The sequence below is a fragment of the Cuculus canorus genome, chromosome 2 (genome assembly GCF_017976375.1).
Source record: "Cuculus canorus isolate bCucCan1 chromosome 2, bCucCan1.pri, whole genome shotgun sequence".
In the NCBI taxonomy this organism is placed as follows: Eukaryota; Metazoa; Chordata; class Aves; order Cuculiformes; family Cuculidae; genus Cuculus; species Cuculus canorus.
This window is the reverse complement of record NC_071402.1, coordinates 42,054,382-42,068,475: the sequence shown is the minus strand read 5'-3', so window position 1 is coordinate 42,068,475 and position 14,094 is coordinate 42,054,382. Positions and strand designations below refer to the sequence as shown.

The 14,094-nt window shown below is 43.0% G+C and overlaps 1 protein-coding gene across 1 annotated transcript; it reads left to right on the top strand.

Moving 5' to 3' along the window:
• Positions 1-1,662: 1,662 nt before the first annotated feature.
• LOC128851269 (transcription factor SOX-17-like) lies at positions 1,663-5,369 on the top strand. The gene is made up of 2 exons (XM_054059011.1): positions 1,663-2,090; positions 2,302-5,369. Exons 1-2 carry the CDS (start codon positions 1,793-1,795, stop codon positions 3,141-3,143), a joined length of 1,140 nt encoding a protein of 379 aa, XP_053914986.1. The 5' UTR covers positions 1,663-1,792; the 3' UTR covers positions 3,144-5,369.
• Positions 5,370-14,094: the final 8,725 nt, after the last annotated feature.

The following is a 14,094-nucleotide window of genomic DNA, read 5'->3' as shown; positions in this document are numbered from 1 at the left end:
TCTCAGACAGGCTGTGGTTTCACCCGGCTGCATGCTCTGGAGATGGCATGTCTCCTGGTCAAATATTCTGCAGCCACGTCTCTCTTCAGCATCCTCCAGACAAGGACAGCAGGCGACAGTTCCCAGGCTAACCGAGAGGGACACGGAGAGGGGAAATAAGAGGACGGGCCGCCGTGCAGACCTCCGAGGAGAGCAGCGGTGCAGCTTCGGGCTCGGAGGCAGCCCATTAAAAGCAAGGCGGAGTTGTACTATAGGCCCTGTCTGCTTGCCCCTGTCCTTGAGGGTGTCATTTTTCTCCCTTAAAAATTGGCTCCCGATTACAGCGGGGAACGCGGCAGCTGCAGATTTCTGTACTAGGGAAATTGAAAATGCGTATCTAAAGAATATAAGTGATATTTTTATGTGTGCTTGTGTTAAAAAATGGAGGGGAGAAACTATTATTTCCTGCAGTCGAAGGAGCTTTAAATGTATTCAGCTAATTTCTGTCCGAGCGGATTTCTATGAAACTGAAGTTCACATAATTATCATTATTACCATTATTATCATTAAATGGCCGCATGATTGTTCCTCGAGATGTATTCCAACCTTCGGGCCCTTTCCGGCCTGCAGGCATTTACATTCGCTTTCCCGGGTTCCTAGTTCCATACTTGCTCTGGAAGACGAGGACTAAATAACTCAGGTCAACCATGTGCTTTGTTAAGATCTAACACAAAACCATTTACTCTCGACTTCAACAGAAATACGAACACAGAGGTACCGGTCAGGAAAATGTAAGATCCCTTAAATAATTTCCGTGTCGATCGCAGGAGAGAAGACTGAGTTCTTCGAGGGCAGCGAGGGGGATGCTCCCACCCCCACTCCCCGCCGGAGAGCACCGCCCTCCCGGCAGAGGGTCTGGCACGGAAAAACACGCCTTATTGGAGGGGAAAAGGCATTATCCTTAACGGCCGGGAAAATTAATTAATGAGGGAACGATAGAGTCAGTATTTTTTTTTTTTTCACCCTGTAACTGCACAGCCTTTTTATTTAAATGAGAATTCCTGGTATACGATCTAAAATACGATCAAATGCTAGAAAGTTTAAAAAGGAAGAGTTATCACAGCCGATGAGCACGTCCCACTTCTCAGGACCACGCTCACGTGTCGCTTGCAGTGGGACAGTAATAATTAGCCAAATTCCAACCCCTCCTCCAAAAAGAGCTTTTCAAGGAAAGCAAACAGTATTATCCCTGCCCATGGCAAAGGGGTTGGAACGAGATGATCTTTAAGGTCCCTTCCAACCCAAACTGTTCTATGATTCCATGACCCTCACAGCCTTTCTTAATATTTCGATGAACTTTCGAGGATCTGACTTAATTTTGAACATGCCGCGATTCAATGAAATCAACGTGACAAGGAGGAAAGGCACAGAGGGGAGGAGAGCGTCCGGTGGGGCAGCGACGATGACAGCGAGCAGGGAAGGAATCTCTGCCTGGCACAGCGCTCCGCCGCCGCGGCCGGGAGCGCGGAGGCCCCGGAGCATCTCGGAGTCGGGGTAACCGAGTGTGGGAGGGAACGGGGTGTCGAGGGGAGCCCCGACCCGCTCAGGTGCCGGGCCGGGAGGAGCCGCGGGGCCGCCCCGCGCCACAGCGGGAGCCGCCGCCGTCCCGCGCCGCGCCCGCCCCCGCGGCCCCATTGGCCGCGCCGCAGCTGAAATAGGGCCGGGCGCGGGCGGCCGCCAGCAGCGAGCGGGGCCCGAGCGCCGAGCCCGTCCCGCGGCCCCGCCGGAGCGCTCGGCCTCGGCGCGCCCCGAGATGAGCAGCCCCGATGCGGGCTACGCCAGCAGCGACGACCAGGCGCAGGGGCGGTGCTCGCTGCCCATCATGATGCCGGCCGTGGGCCCCTGCCCGTGGGCAGAGTCGCTGAGCCCGCGGGGCGAGGGGAAGGCGAAGAGCGAGGCGGCGCCGTCGGGGGCGGCGGGCGGGCGGAGCAAGAGCGAGGCGCGGATCCGCCGGCCCATGAACGCCTTCATGGTGTGGGCGAAGGACGAGCGCAAGCGGCTGGCGCAGCAGAACCCGGACCTGCACAACGCCGAGCTCAGCAAGATGCTGGGTGAGCGCGGGGGCGGCGGTCCCGTCGGGGGGGGGGGGGGTCCCGTCGGGCGGGCAGCGGGGCCGGGAGGGCGCCGGGGGCCCCGTCGGGCGGCTGCAGGGACCGGAGCCCCGGGGACCGGGTGGCGGGCGCGGGTGCCGGTGGGCGAGGAAGGGCAGCCCGGGCGGGTGTGGCGGCGCGGTCTGCGGTCTGACGGCGTCTGTGCGCGCAGGTAAATCGTGGAAGGCGCTGTCGCTGTCGGAGAAGCGGCCGTTCGTGGAGGAGGCGGAGCGGCTGCGGGTGCAGCACATGCAGGACCACCCCAACTACAAGTACCGCCCGCGGCGCCGGAAGCAGGTGAAGCGGCTGAAGCGGGTGGAGAGCGGCTTCGTGCAGCACGGGCTGGCGGAGGCGGCGGCGGCCGGTCTGGGCGGCGAGGTCGGCGTCAGGATGTGCGCGGAGGGGCTGGGGCCGCCCTACGGCGAGCAGGGCTACGCGTCGAGCCAGTACCGGGAGCGCCCGCCGCCGGGCGCCGCCTTCGACGGGTACGGTCTGCCCACGCCGGACCCGTCGCCGCTGGACGCGGCGGAGAGCGAGGCGCCGTTCCTGGCGGCGGGGCTGCGGGAGGAGTGCGCGCTGGCGCCCTACGGCTACGCTCCGCACGCGGCGGCCGAGTACCCGGCGGCGGGCGAGGGTCCGGGCGGGTCGCTGCAGGCGCTGCTGGGCTGCCCGGCGCCGCCGCACGCCTACTACGGGCAGGTATGCCAGCCGCCGGGCCCGGGGCGCGGGCCGCCGCCGCCGCTGCCGCCGCCGGGGGCGCTCGGGCAGCCGTCGCCCCCGCCCGAGGCGGTGCCGTGCCGGGAGCCGCTGGAGCACTTGCCGCAGGAGGAGCTGCTGGGCGACGTGGACCGCGCCGAGTTCGAGCAGTACCTGCGCTTCGCCTGCAAGCCCGAGCTGGGGCTGCCCTTCGCGGGCCACGACGCCGCCGGGCTGCCCGAGGGCGCGGCGCCGCTCTCCTCGGCCGTGTCGGACGCCAGCAGCGCCGTCTACTACTGCGGCTACCCCGGCGTGTGAGGGACCGGCCGCGCACGGACGGACTGCCGGGGGGCGCCCGCCCCGCTCCTATTTATCTAATTTATTGGGGTCTCGTCGGGAGAGCGGCACTCCGCCCATCGGGGTAGAACTACGGGACTTTCGTGCAGTTTCAAAGCACGGTTCGAACTGTTTTTCGACTGCTGTGCCAGCATGTTTACATGTTTTTTTTACATCCGCGCTCCAAGTTAACGTTGTTCTTGGAAGAACGACGTTTCTTATTTTTTATTGTGTTTCTAACTATACTTTTTTTTTAATTACTTCAGTAAAATGAGTACATGTTCATCTGTTTGTGTCATTTTTCTTGGCCATGTGGCCCTTTGGGGAGGCTAATCTGAAGTTAAATCATTCTTGCCCTAAGGTGGAGTAAAGCAAATGCAAGTACCGTGTGACACTTTGACCATGACAGTGGCTCTAAAGTGTTTCCAGGACTAAACAAGTTTGTTCCTAGAGGTGTGGTTATATTCCCGTTACATAGCTGTACCTGCTCTCTGTCTCTTGGAGTACATGCAGAACGTATGACTGTACTTTGTGTTTTGTAGGGCTTTCTTTCTGATTTGTAAGTTCCAGCTGGAATTTGCGGTTGTTATTTATGCATTGGGAAAAACCTTCTCCCTGAAAATACAGTCTCTATAACAAAAGACGCTAGGTAAGTTTGAGATACTACTTTTAATGTGGGCCTAGAACCCCATTGGATTCTTGTGGGTGTGTGAAGGTAATTTACTTAGTGGTTTCTATTTGAATCAATTGATTCACAGATAGCATTAGTAATGTTCTTTCACTTCCACCTACCTTCAAGTAGATTTACACCATTTTTTTTTGTCATGGGTTTCAGGCTTTTATTAGTAGAGAGGAAAAAACAATGCTGCCCAAATGATCTCCATTGCTTTCAATCAACTGACACTATCAATTAGTCATTAAAACAGAAGGGGTTTTAGCATGTTCGGCTGTACTGCTCTGTGACATTTCTGCCAGTGCTAGAGCCCAACTGTATCTCATTCTCATCATAACACTGTCAGCTAAGCATAAATCCAGCAATGTTTCTGATGTCTCTTCTGTTTGGAAGAGTTCCAAACTGGTTTCAAATTGCAATGATTAATTGTAGTAGAGAGTTCAAATACTGTAATTTACAAATGACAGTACAAAAGTGATATAACTGAAATTCCTAATATGTTTTGATAAATGTTACTTTGTCTGACATTAGATTCTTAGTCTGAGTCATGGATGAAGGAATCTTACAGAAACTCAGTATGTGTAATTCATGCTTAGTTTTATAAAAACTAAATGATGACCACTTTCTGAATGCCTATTTTGTACACAGAGCTAGCTGCATTATTTTCAGAAAAATAATCTAGTAGCAACGTACTTGAGCAGGTAATGTTTTATTTATTAATTCAGAAAATGTTATTTTATTTGGGTAGGAAGAAACCCTGATTATTTCTACTGATGTCAGTGACATTTTTTAACTATGTGTAAATGTAATATTGAGTAAGTTCACTTGAAATCATGGTTGCCTCAGGATGTTAAAACATCTTTTTCCCCTCATCTTTACAATAAGGATAGTGTGAAGGACAAGGTTGAGTTTCTAATGTTAGGGGGCTGGGTGTAAAATGGGAAATAAAACTGTATTTATGTCAGTGTTTTAAGAAAAACAGACATTCTTATTTTAATACAATGTACTTGTCTGAAAAGAAACATCGAACGTGTTACAGTGATAAACTAGTCCAAGTTTAAAAACAGTGAAAACTGTAGTTGAACAGGTTGGATTAGTCCATTTGTGACTCCTAGATGATTAGTCCTTCTGGTGACCATTATGGTAGTCATACTCCTTCAGTTACAGACTTCTAATGCCATTGGAGTTGTTCTTGCTCATGCCATTGCACAAATGCTCTTGTTCCAAGAAAGCCAAAAGAACAGTAAAGACAAACATTAGATACATTCTGAATAGATGTTTAGGTGTACTGAAATAATAATTTTATCTGTATTGTTTTTTCCTTATATTGATTTGGTACGGATGTCCTAAGACTATCTTTTTTTTCTATAATACAATAGCCACAGTACCTAGCTGAATTCTGTTATAAAATTTAGAAACAGTCCTCCTGTAAAAGAAAGTAAATAAGTAAAGTGAGTTTAATTTAGGAAATCCCAAAGTGAAGTTAAACAAAGAACTTCCAGAATTAAGGTTAGCAGTGCAGCTCTAAGAACTCTGAGTGAGTTGATGTTATGATATATAATTGTAAAAGATATACACATATAATGCATGTCTTGCACAGAAATGATACATTAAGATTTTAACCAAAAATGCCCTATAATTACAGCGCTTGTTAGTGTTTTTTTCCTTCCTTAATTGAATTGTTCTTGCCTTCAGTTGCAGTTATGAGAGCTCAACCCTTCTTCACATCTTCCCAAACTGATTGGTGAAATGAGAGACACCGGTGCAATGCAATCAATCTCAAAGGATATCTGTTACTACATAGAACTTTAACTATACTGTTTAGAGGATACAGCTCTCCAAAGCATTGTTAATGTGTCTTAACCTCTAGGTGACCATATTCCTGCTTCACTTGACCTCTCGCTGATTTCTCCTTCATTTGCTGTCTGCCTTCTGATGCTGCTTTCTTCTTAGAACTTCATACATCATCTTCATGAAATGAAACAGCAGTTGAGGAATGCCTTATCAAATTTATCCTCTCCTTCTGCATGAGCTTGAATTTTGACTTGCCACAAGGTGAAGACTAAGGAGTAAATGTTGATAGTGGGTTTTTGAAGTAGTAGTAGAGGACAATGAAATTATGCCAGGCCTGTGGAATAATTGGTTCAGTTCTCATTTCTGGAATGACAACTGTTACTTTGCCTCTGTCTTTTCTGTACCTTTCCTTCTGCTACAGTTTCCTTATACTGTACTCTTTGCCTAGTTTATATTCCTTTTGTTGCTCACATTAGTATTTTTCCTTTTCTGTAACAGTCAAAACACTCCTACCTGGTTTGTTTATCCTCTTTCCATTCTCAAAATACCAAACTTTGTCACTTTGTCTGAAATCTGCTCATATTCTAAACTTTATTTCTTTAATTGCTTTGCTCTTTTTTAACCCCCTTTTCTTTCCGTGTCATAGTTCCCTGCTCTCTTTATCCTTACTCCTGCTCCTCAGTATCTCCTGATTCTGTTCCTGCCCAAACGGTACCCTTTTCTCGTATCTCATTGTAAAACTTTCCTCTTTTCTCTCCACCTTTATGATGGAGCATCCTCATCATGCTTTAGAGTTTCGGCTTTAGAACTTGGGCAGCTTTTCGCGGAGGACAATAGTAGTCATACCTCTGATGCTGAGGCAATGCCTGTCCCAGGCTAAATAGTACAACTGTACTACAAAAGGGTCCTAAGATGGGTTTCGTACAGTTGAAATAACTTTTTCCTAGCCTTATTTTCTGAAACATCCGACCATTTTTAGCTGAAACGTCTGCACTCTGCTAGAGCCAGCTGTCTGGGATGAAATTTCTTGGTCCAAATGTGTCACTAAAACTACAGAAAACTGACTTCATATTCTTGGAACAGAAAGTCTGGGATTACTTTGGTTGCAGGCGTCACTACCTCTACCACATTTGATACCGTCTAAGTATACTACTTGGTGGGCATTTGGGCTGTTTACCAGAGGTGGCCACTGATTTAGGAATATAATTTAATTATTGTGTTAGTTCAGCCATAAACTATTTTCCAAAAAATCCTGTGTAGGGATTTTTATCCCGTTTTTATCTCTGTTCACAGGCTACAGCAAGCACATTTTCAGCGGTGTGTAGTGTGTTTAAGAGCTTCCATTGCGTGCTCTGGGTACCAAGCTAATTTGTGTGGCTGCCTGTCTCCTTGTTTGCTGGCTGGGGCTTGCCTGTGCAGCGCCTACTTTGACACTGATGTCTAAGTGTGGGCAGTGCAGATTGAATTCCTCACCCTGATTCATGGTTGGTTTCCTGGAGCTGCTGCGTGAGGAGTTTATGAGCTGGTAAGTATTGTACCTGTCAGTCCCTGACGGTTCTGGCTGTCCTGATTAACTCAGGTTATCAGAGCACGGTTGTGGAACTTTTAAAGGGACAGTGTTTTCTTTGTCATGATAAATCAAGGGTCATCGTACATCCAAGCCCAACAGTATGGTAAATTAGAAATCTGGGTGTAAATGCTCTTAAATATTTTAATATTTTAATTTATTTGTTTTGTTTTGTTCCTTAGAGCTGTTCTACAGACGCCACATGGCTTTGATTAGTTTCCATATTAATATAGTGAGATATTGTTCTCTTTATGGATTTTCTTGAAACTATTGATTTACTTACTAAAAAAACTGGATCTTTCTTAAATGAATATGGATTTTCAGACAAGGAAATATATTAAATGTTTTAGCAACTAATAAATTTATGGCTGTATGTGGAATAATTACTATGTTAATGTAATTTGATATATATATTTTAAATTCTGGGATACCGATTCCAATATTAAGTGGAGGAGTCTGGAATACTTAGTGGAGAAAAACCAATTTAACTATGAGACCATAGTCCTAAATAATGGCTAACTCATACTTCTTGTCAGGTAAATTATGAATAAGCACCTCTGCTTACTTCAATGATTTAAAAATGTATTTAATTAAATAGGTACATGATTGTGTAGAGACAGGCCATTTCTCACGGTGTGTATTACTGTCCATGGAAAATCTTGCAGCTGAAAAACAGCTAGTACATTGTAGCATACTCTCATTATTTCTTTTATTTTTTTGTATTTGTTGAGATTAAGTTTAGTTCTAAGGTGTCTGTCTTAGATTTAATTAAAGCATGAATGTAATGCATATGTATGTCTACATTTTGAAAATGCCACAGCTCTTAGACTATTGATGATGTAAGTTTCAAAGTTTTGAGAAAAAGAAACTGAAACACCCAAAGGTTATGGTATATGTCACCTGACACAGGTAAAACGAACATTATTGTGACCTCATGAGATCTTTAGTAAAACGAATCTCAAAATGAAGAGCACCAGAAAAAATACAGTTTTAATGCACATGCAGAAATAGCTTTTGAGACATTATTAAATTTTAAAAAAACCCACAGATTGTCCTGAAACTTGATGCAGTCTCCAGGAATTTCACAATGAAATAAATTTTAAGTTCTGTTTCCAGCTGTTTTCAGACTATTTCAGAACACTTGTTATAGGAATGTATTTCCCCTACAGCGAAAAAGTAACAAGCTAATTAAAAATGTTTGAGCTGTTGAGGCTCTTTTGTTATGGATATCTCCTCTCATTATTAAATAATTAATTTGTAGATCATAGCTGTTCTGTGGTATTATTTTTCATATGTACCTGACAGTGAAAAAATACCTAAGTAAGGTTTTAGAAACAAAGATTTTCATTAAAATAAAATTTTACCAAGTAGTTATTTAAAGTAGGATTCTAGTATTATCTGCATTTTTAATAAGCGACAGTTCAGAGAAAATCAATTTCCATCTTTTCCTTATCAGAGAGAAAACTCATTTAACAGATTATTACGTGGAGTTATCAGGGGAATATAGTTATTGTTCACATTCAGGGTGGCCACTCAATTTACCCATAGAGAATATGTTTAGGTACCAGTGAGTCTTGGGTTCTTTCCAAGGCATTGTGGAATAACTTTATGTCTGATTTACTTTAAAGCTTCTTGTTGTTGCCATTTAGAAACAAAATTTATCCTGCACACATCCTGTTTGAAACAAAAATTTGTCCCCTGTTGAACAAAGATAAAGAATATTAGAATATGTTTTGTTGGCTAAAGGTTGTGTTAAAATTAACTGGAAAGTAAAACCAATATTTGTGAATTTATGGATTTTGATTGGTTGATACAATACAAATTTTGGTTTCAAATGCACAGACTGGTATTACTGGAGAACAGTCTAGAGTACAGTCAGTTGTGTAGTCTTGATTTTCATTTATGCTTTGATTATTTTGATGAAAAATGCTACTTCTGTAAGTTACTCCGAGCTAGACTACATATACTTCCTTGATTACGTGCGTATTCTTTCAAGATGTCAATGTATTTTGCTCATTTAAAATCAGCAGTGAAAATAGTAAGTGGTTTCCATGAGCAAAGTGAAGCAGATTTGGCATCAGATGAATGCAATATATATAACTTTTTCATACTTTTGAATGGGGTATAATGTCTGAAAGTGTAATATAACAAAAATACTCATTAATATTGATGTAAAAACCTTGATTCAAAATGTTTTGGGCTTTTAAAAGAATGGACTTAATTCATCGTTGATTTGGAATTACAGTTAAACCTGTAGAGAGCTATTTAATGCATGGAAAACTTTTTAGGATTTGTCAAGATACAAATGCTATTGCTTCTATTCTCAGCCAAAATTTCCTATGTTTATTTCATTACAAATATCCTTGGAAAGAAGAATGAGAAACCCACGTGCAAAGCTGAGGAAAAAAAATAAAAGGTCTGTTTTGCTGTTCGTGAATAGATCAGGGAACTGTCTTGGGGAATAAAGTGCTGTTTTTTTACCTACTCACTTACAGTCTGGAGATCCCCGCAGAAAATGTGAATAACAACAAGGATGTTATTTTGTTGCCGTAAACTGAAATGCTTGAAAAATATCTTCTACTCCTTCAGCCTTTTCCTAGCATCCTGCAAGGAGCCTTAGAGAGACAGGTGTGTTTCATCTATGTGAAAAGAGTCTGATTTCAATTTAGAGCACCTAAAGCATTCCTTACTAACTTCCCAGCAAGAATAGCATCACCTATATCCCATGTCATTAGTGTGGAGGATGGCTAATACAGATGGGTTTGTTGTATGGAGTGGGTTGGGATATTTATGTAAGTAAGCTTATGTAGTCACTTATAGACTGTTCAATATAGTCTGTTGTATAGTCATTCACCACCTGTTCTGGTTACAAGATGTAGAGAAGTAGGCTTTGACTTTCAAGACTTGCAAAAATTTCATCCAGATGAATCTAATCTCAGGAAAGACAATTTTCCAAACAGCCTGTCACTCAATGAAACACTTCCTTTAGAAATTTAAGAACCTTGACAAGATAGAAATAAAAGAACTAAAAAAGGATTTGCATTAAGGAGATGAAGCTCAGAGCACCACTCTGAAGGAAACAGTCGGTTTGAAAATTCTCTTTCAGGGCTTTACCCTGAGTGACAAATCTGAGGCTGTAGTTCCACAAGCAATTTTCATGGTGACAATACCAATAACACTGATCCAAGCTAAATTACTACTGGTTTGTTTTTTTGTTCTGTGGGTTTTTTTCTTGTTGTTGTTTTTTTGGTTATTTTTTTTTCTTCAGTCTAGTTTTGCCCTGTTAGTAGTGTATGTGGCACCGTAGTGGAGCAACTTATCCCTATCAGCACTGGGAGCTTTGTTTCTGGCTCGAGGCAGACATGCAAGTGCCTAACCCTTCAGCCTGCATTTGAGTGGTATCTTTCAGCACATCAGTGTTGACAAAACTGTCAGAGGAGCTGCTAAGTGCTGTTGAAGGTTTGGGTCTATGCAGCATTTCCCTCTGATTGTAATACCAGTGTAGCAACGCTGTAGCACCTTATAACTTTTTCTAGAGCAAAAGTTACTCTTTCTGATTTGTCTTCAAAATTTTCTCCTCTTAAAAATGTAGAGCAGACTTCACAACTCATCTATCGTATCTTTTCATTACTAGAAAAAAAATCAAATATGCATAAGGGAGCAAATAACTACTTTCCCTCAATAAGCTTCCTGGTGAGAATGTAGTTAGGTTGGTGCTAACTGCCTTCAGGGGCAGTCTTGCCAGGGAATGTGACCACTAGATGGCTAAGAAGGGGTAAATATGACTTGATAACAACTTGTAGTTGCTTGATCTTCATTTCTATACTTTATGATAACAATTGCAATGTGTTGTTTATAATCTATGTTAGAAACGCAGCAAATCACTTGCTAGTATTTATAGGTAATTCTTTAGTTTTAGCAGAATTTGAAAAATCTAATGTGACAGGCAGACCTTTAGGGATAAATCGGACATGAGTATTCTTGCGTTCCTGGCACCTTAGATGTTTTGCCAGTCAAGATGGGCTATTTGCATTAACTTGGTATATATAAAGTAATTCAGAATGACTACTTAGTGCTATCAAAATACACTTCCTGTTAATAGTGCAGTCAATATACGGCTGTAGAGAACCCCCTACTGTAGTAACACAACACAGCATGTTCAGGCTTGTTCTCTTGCCTGACAACCTTGACATAATTGTGCTGCTTCCTCTGTTTGTGTAACAGTCCCTGGCTACAACACAGATCCTTGGGCGAGAATTTTCATTTTACTATTCCCAAATGGCCTTCATATAATTTGCTGTGTATGCATGGTCTGGGTATTGCAGAAATAACTGCACGGATCCTAAGCTTTAGCAGGGCAGGTAGCTGCCCTTTGTAATCCAGAACCATTTATTGTACTTCGGTTTGGATTTGCGTAATACCATAGCTTTTCACCTTACACAACACTGTACTACTACTGCTGCTAAGAATTTATTTTACATAGGAAAAGTAGTGGCTGCTTTTAATCCCCTTTGATTGTGATGTGTTCATGGTAAGTGTTGTTGGCAGCGGATCTAAGATCAGAATTTTCCCATAAATGTTAGAAGCTCCTCGTGATTCCTTCTGCAGTGTAACCTATACTGTTCCCCACCTCTGCAACGTAGCAGCTAAGCAGTGACAGTAAGATTGCCTTTAACTTCGTCTTTAATTTACATCAGCAACAAGGCAATAGCATATCCCTGAGTTTTGGAGACATTTATAGTCATTCTTGTGTGCTATGTTCTCATCTGTCCCCTAAGAAATATTTTCTCAAGGTTTTCAATGTATTTTTCATCAATGGATTTTGTGATCCAAATGCCCTCAGAATAATACTTGCCTGATAGACTTGCCTAAACTTCAAGGTCTGATGCAATTTCAGGTGTCCTAAGGATGTTCAAGACAATAACACAAGACTGGCAGATACGACATAAGACCTGTTAAAGACTTGCATCCTTGTGGAACAGCACCTCAGTTGAGAGCAGGGTCTTGACTGGAATATGTGATTGCTCGTACAGTGTAAGTAGGTCCTTTTGGAGCTGAATTTATCACAGACCTAAAGTGTTCTTAAATTGACACCTGGGAGTGAATCTCAGTGTCTGAGACAGATAAAAACCTGTTTCTGGTGCTACCTCTTCAGCTGTTTCAAGTGTTGTGTGAATTTACTCGAGTTCACAGTTTGTCTGGAAAGACTCCAAGCTTCCTTTTGTGCCAAGTGATTAATAATAATAACAGTGTTGTGACATCCCATATAAACAAACCATGTTAACTTGACTCTTCATACTGCCTAAAATAGAACTATAGTAATACCCAGAAATTACAGATATTTTCCAATATCTGTAGCCTGCATGAATTCTCATGATTTATTTTAAAGCAAGAGAAACTTAACTGATCTCCAAAGTTTACCTCTGTTATCCTTGATAACAGGAAGATAAACAGTGTCAGTTTTAACTATGGCTGTCACAGCTTGGAAAACTCTTTTGTCAAACAAGATTTCCCTCCTCTTACAGCATAAGCATGGAGACCATCATGTGAAACACTGTGCTGTATTAATAGCATCTTAAATACAAAGCACTGAGGAAGAACAACTCATGGGAAAAAAATTTACAGTAGTCAAGAACTATGGAGAAAATTATTCAAGTGGAAGTTAATTGGCTTCTGTCTGTATTAGGCCTTTAAATCAATAGTTTTACACTACTAGGTGTAGCGAAATTTTTCAGAAGTGATAGTTATGCAATCTCCAGTTTTCTAAAAATGATGATGTTTGAACTGGTAGAAACAACAACAACAAAAAAAAAATCTAAAAATTGGAGATAGCTTACTGAGAGTAATCATGGCAGTCTGTTTTACAGTCCTGAGGAAGATTCTCTGAAAGGTGAAAGGATAGAGTGTATTTTTCTTAAGGAAAGCCTGACCTGGAGGGTTGCAAATCATTTGGCCTAACCAGAAAGATTAAACAATTAACACTGCCATACACGTAGCGAGAGCACACAGGTTTTTCATGAACAAATTTTCTGAATAAAACATGATTTCCTGTGTTAGCAGAGTAAGTGATTGAATGTGGTAGGGAGAAGCAATAGACATAGCTTGATGAAGGTAGAACTTCTGATGCTATACGTTACGTTCTTTTAAATTGAGGAGATGTGGACCAGATTAAAACACAGTTAAGAATAGTTATCAATGCCTTAACTTAGAAATTGAAAAGTTATTTTTGATGGAATCCTTATACAGGCCAATTTCTTTATTTTGTACTTATAAGGAGTCAGATGAGTATAGACGATATGCAACAAAATATCTGGATTTTTATCAGCCTGGGAAAGGCTGCAAACATTATAAAGCATAAAACTAGAAGTGAAAACAATCCTGGTAATTTGGAGAAACATTGTTCTAAGATTATCTTCTGCATTGTGGTTGAGGACAATCAGTTGACTGCCCCACACTAGATACTGTATAATCAAACAATAGAGTTATAGAATCACTAGGTTGGGAAAGACCTCTTGGATCATCGAGTCCAACCATTTCTATCAACGACTAAACCATGTCCCTGAGCACCTCATCTACCCATCTTTCAAATACCTCCAGGTGTGGTGACTCAACCACCTCCCCGGGCAGCCTGTTCCAGTGCTCAATGACCCTTTCTGTGAAAATTTTTTTTCTGATGTCCAGTCTGAACCTACCCTGGCAGAGCTTGAGGCCATTTCCCCTTGTCCAGTTCCGTGTCACTTGGGAGAAGAGGCCAGCTCCCTCCTCTCCACAACCTCCTTTCAGGTAGTTGTAGAGAGTAATAAGGTCTCCCCTCAGCCTCCTCTTCTCCAGGCTAAACAACCCCAGCTCTCTCAGCCGCTCCTTGTAAGACTTGTTCTCCAGCCCCCTCACCAGCTTTG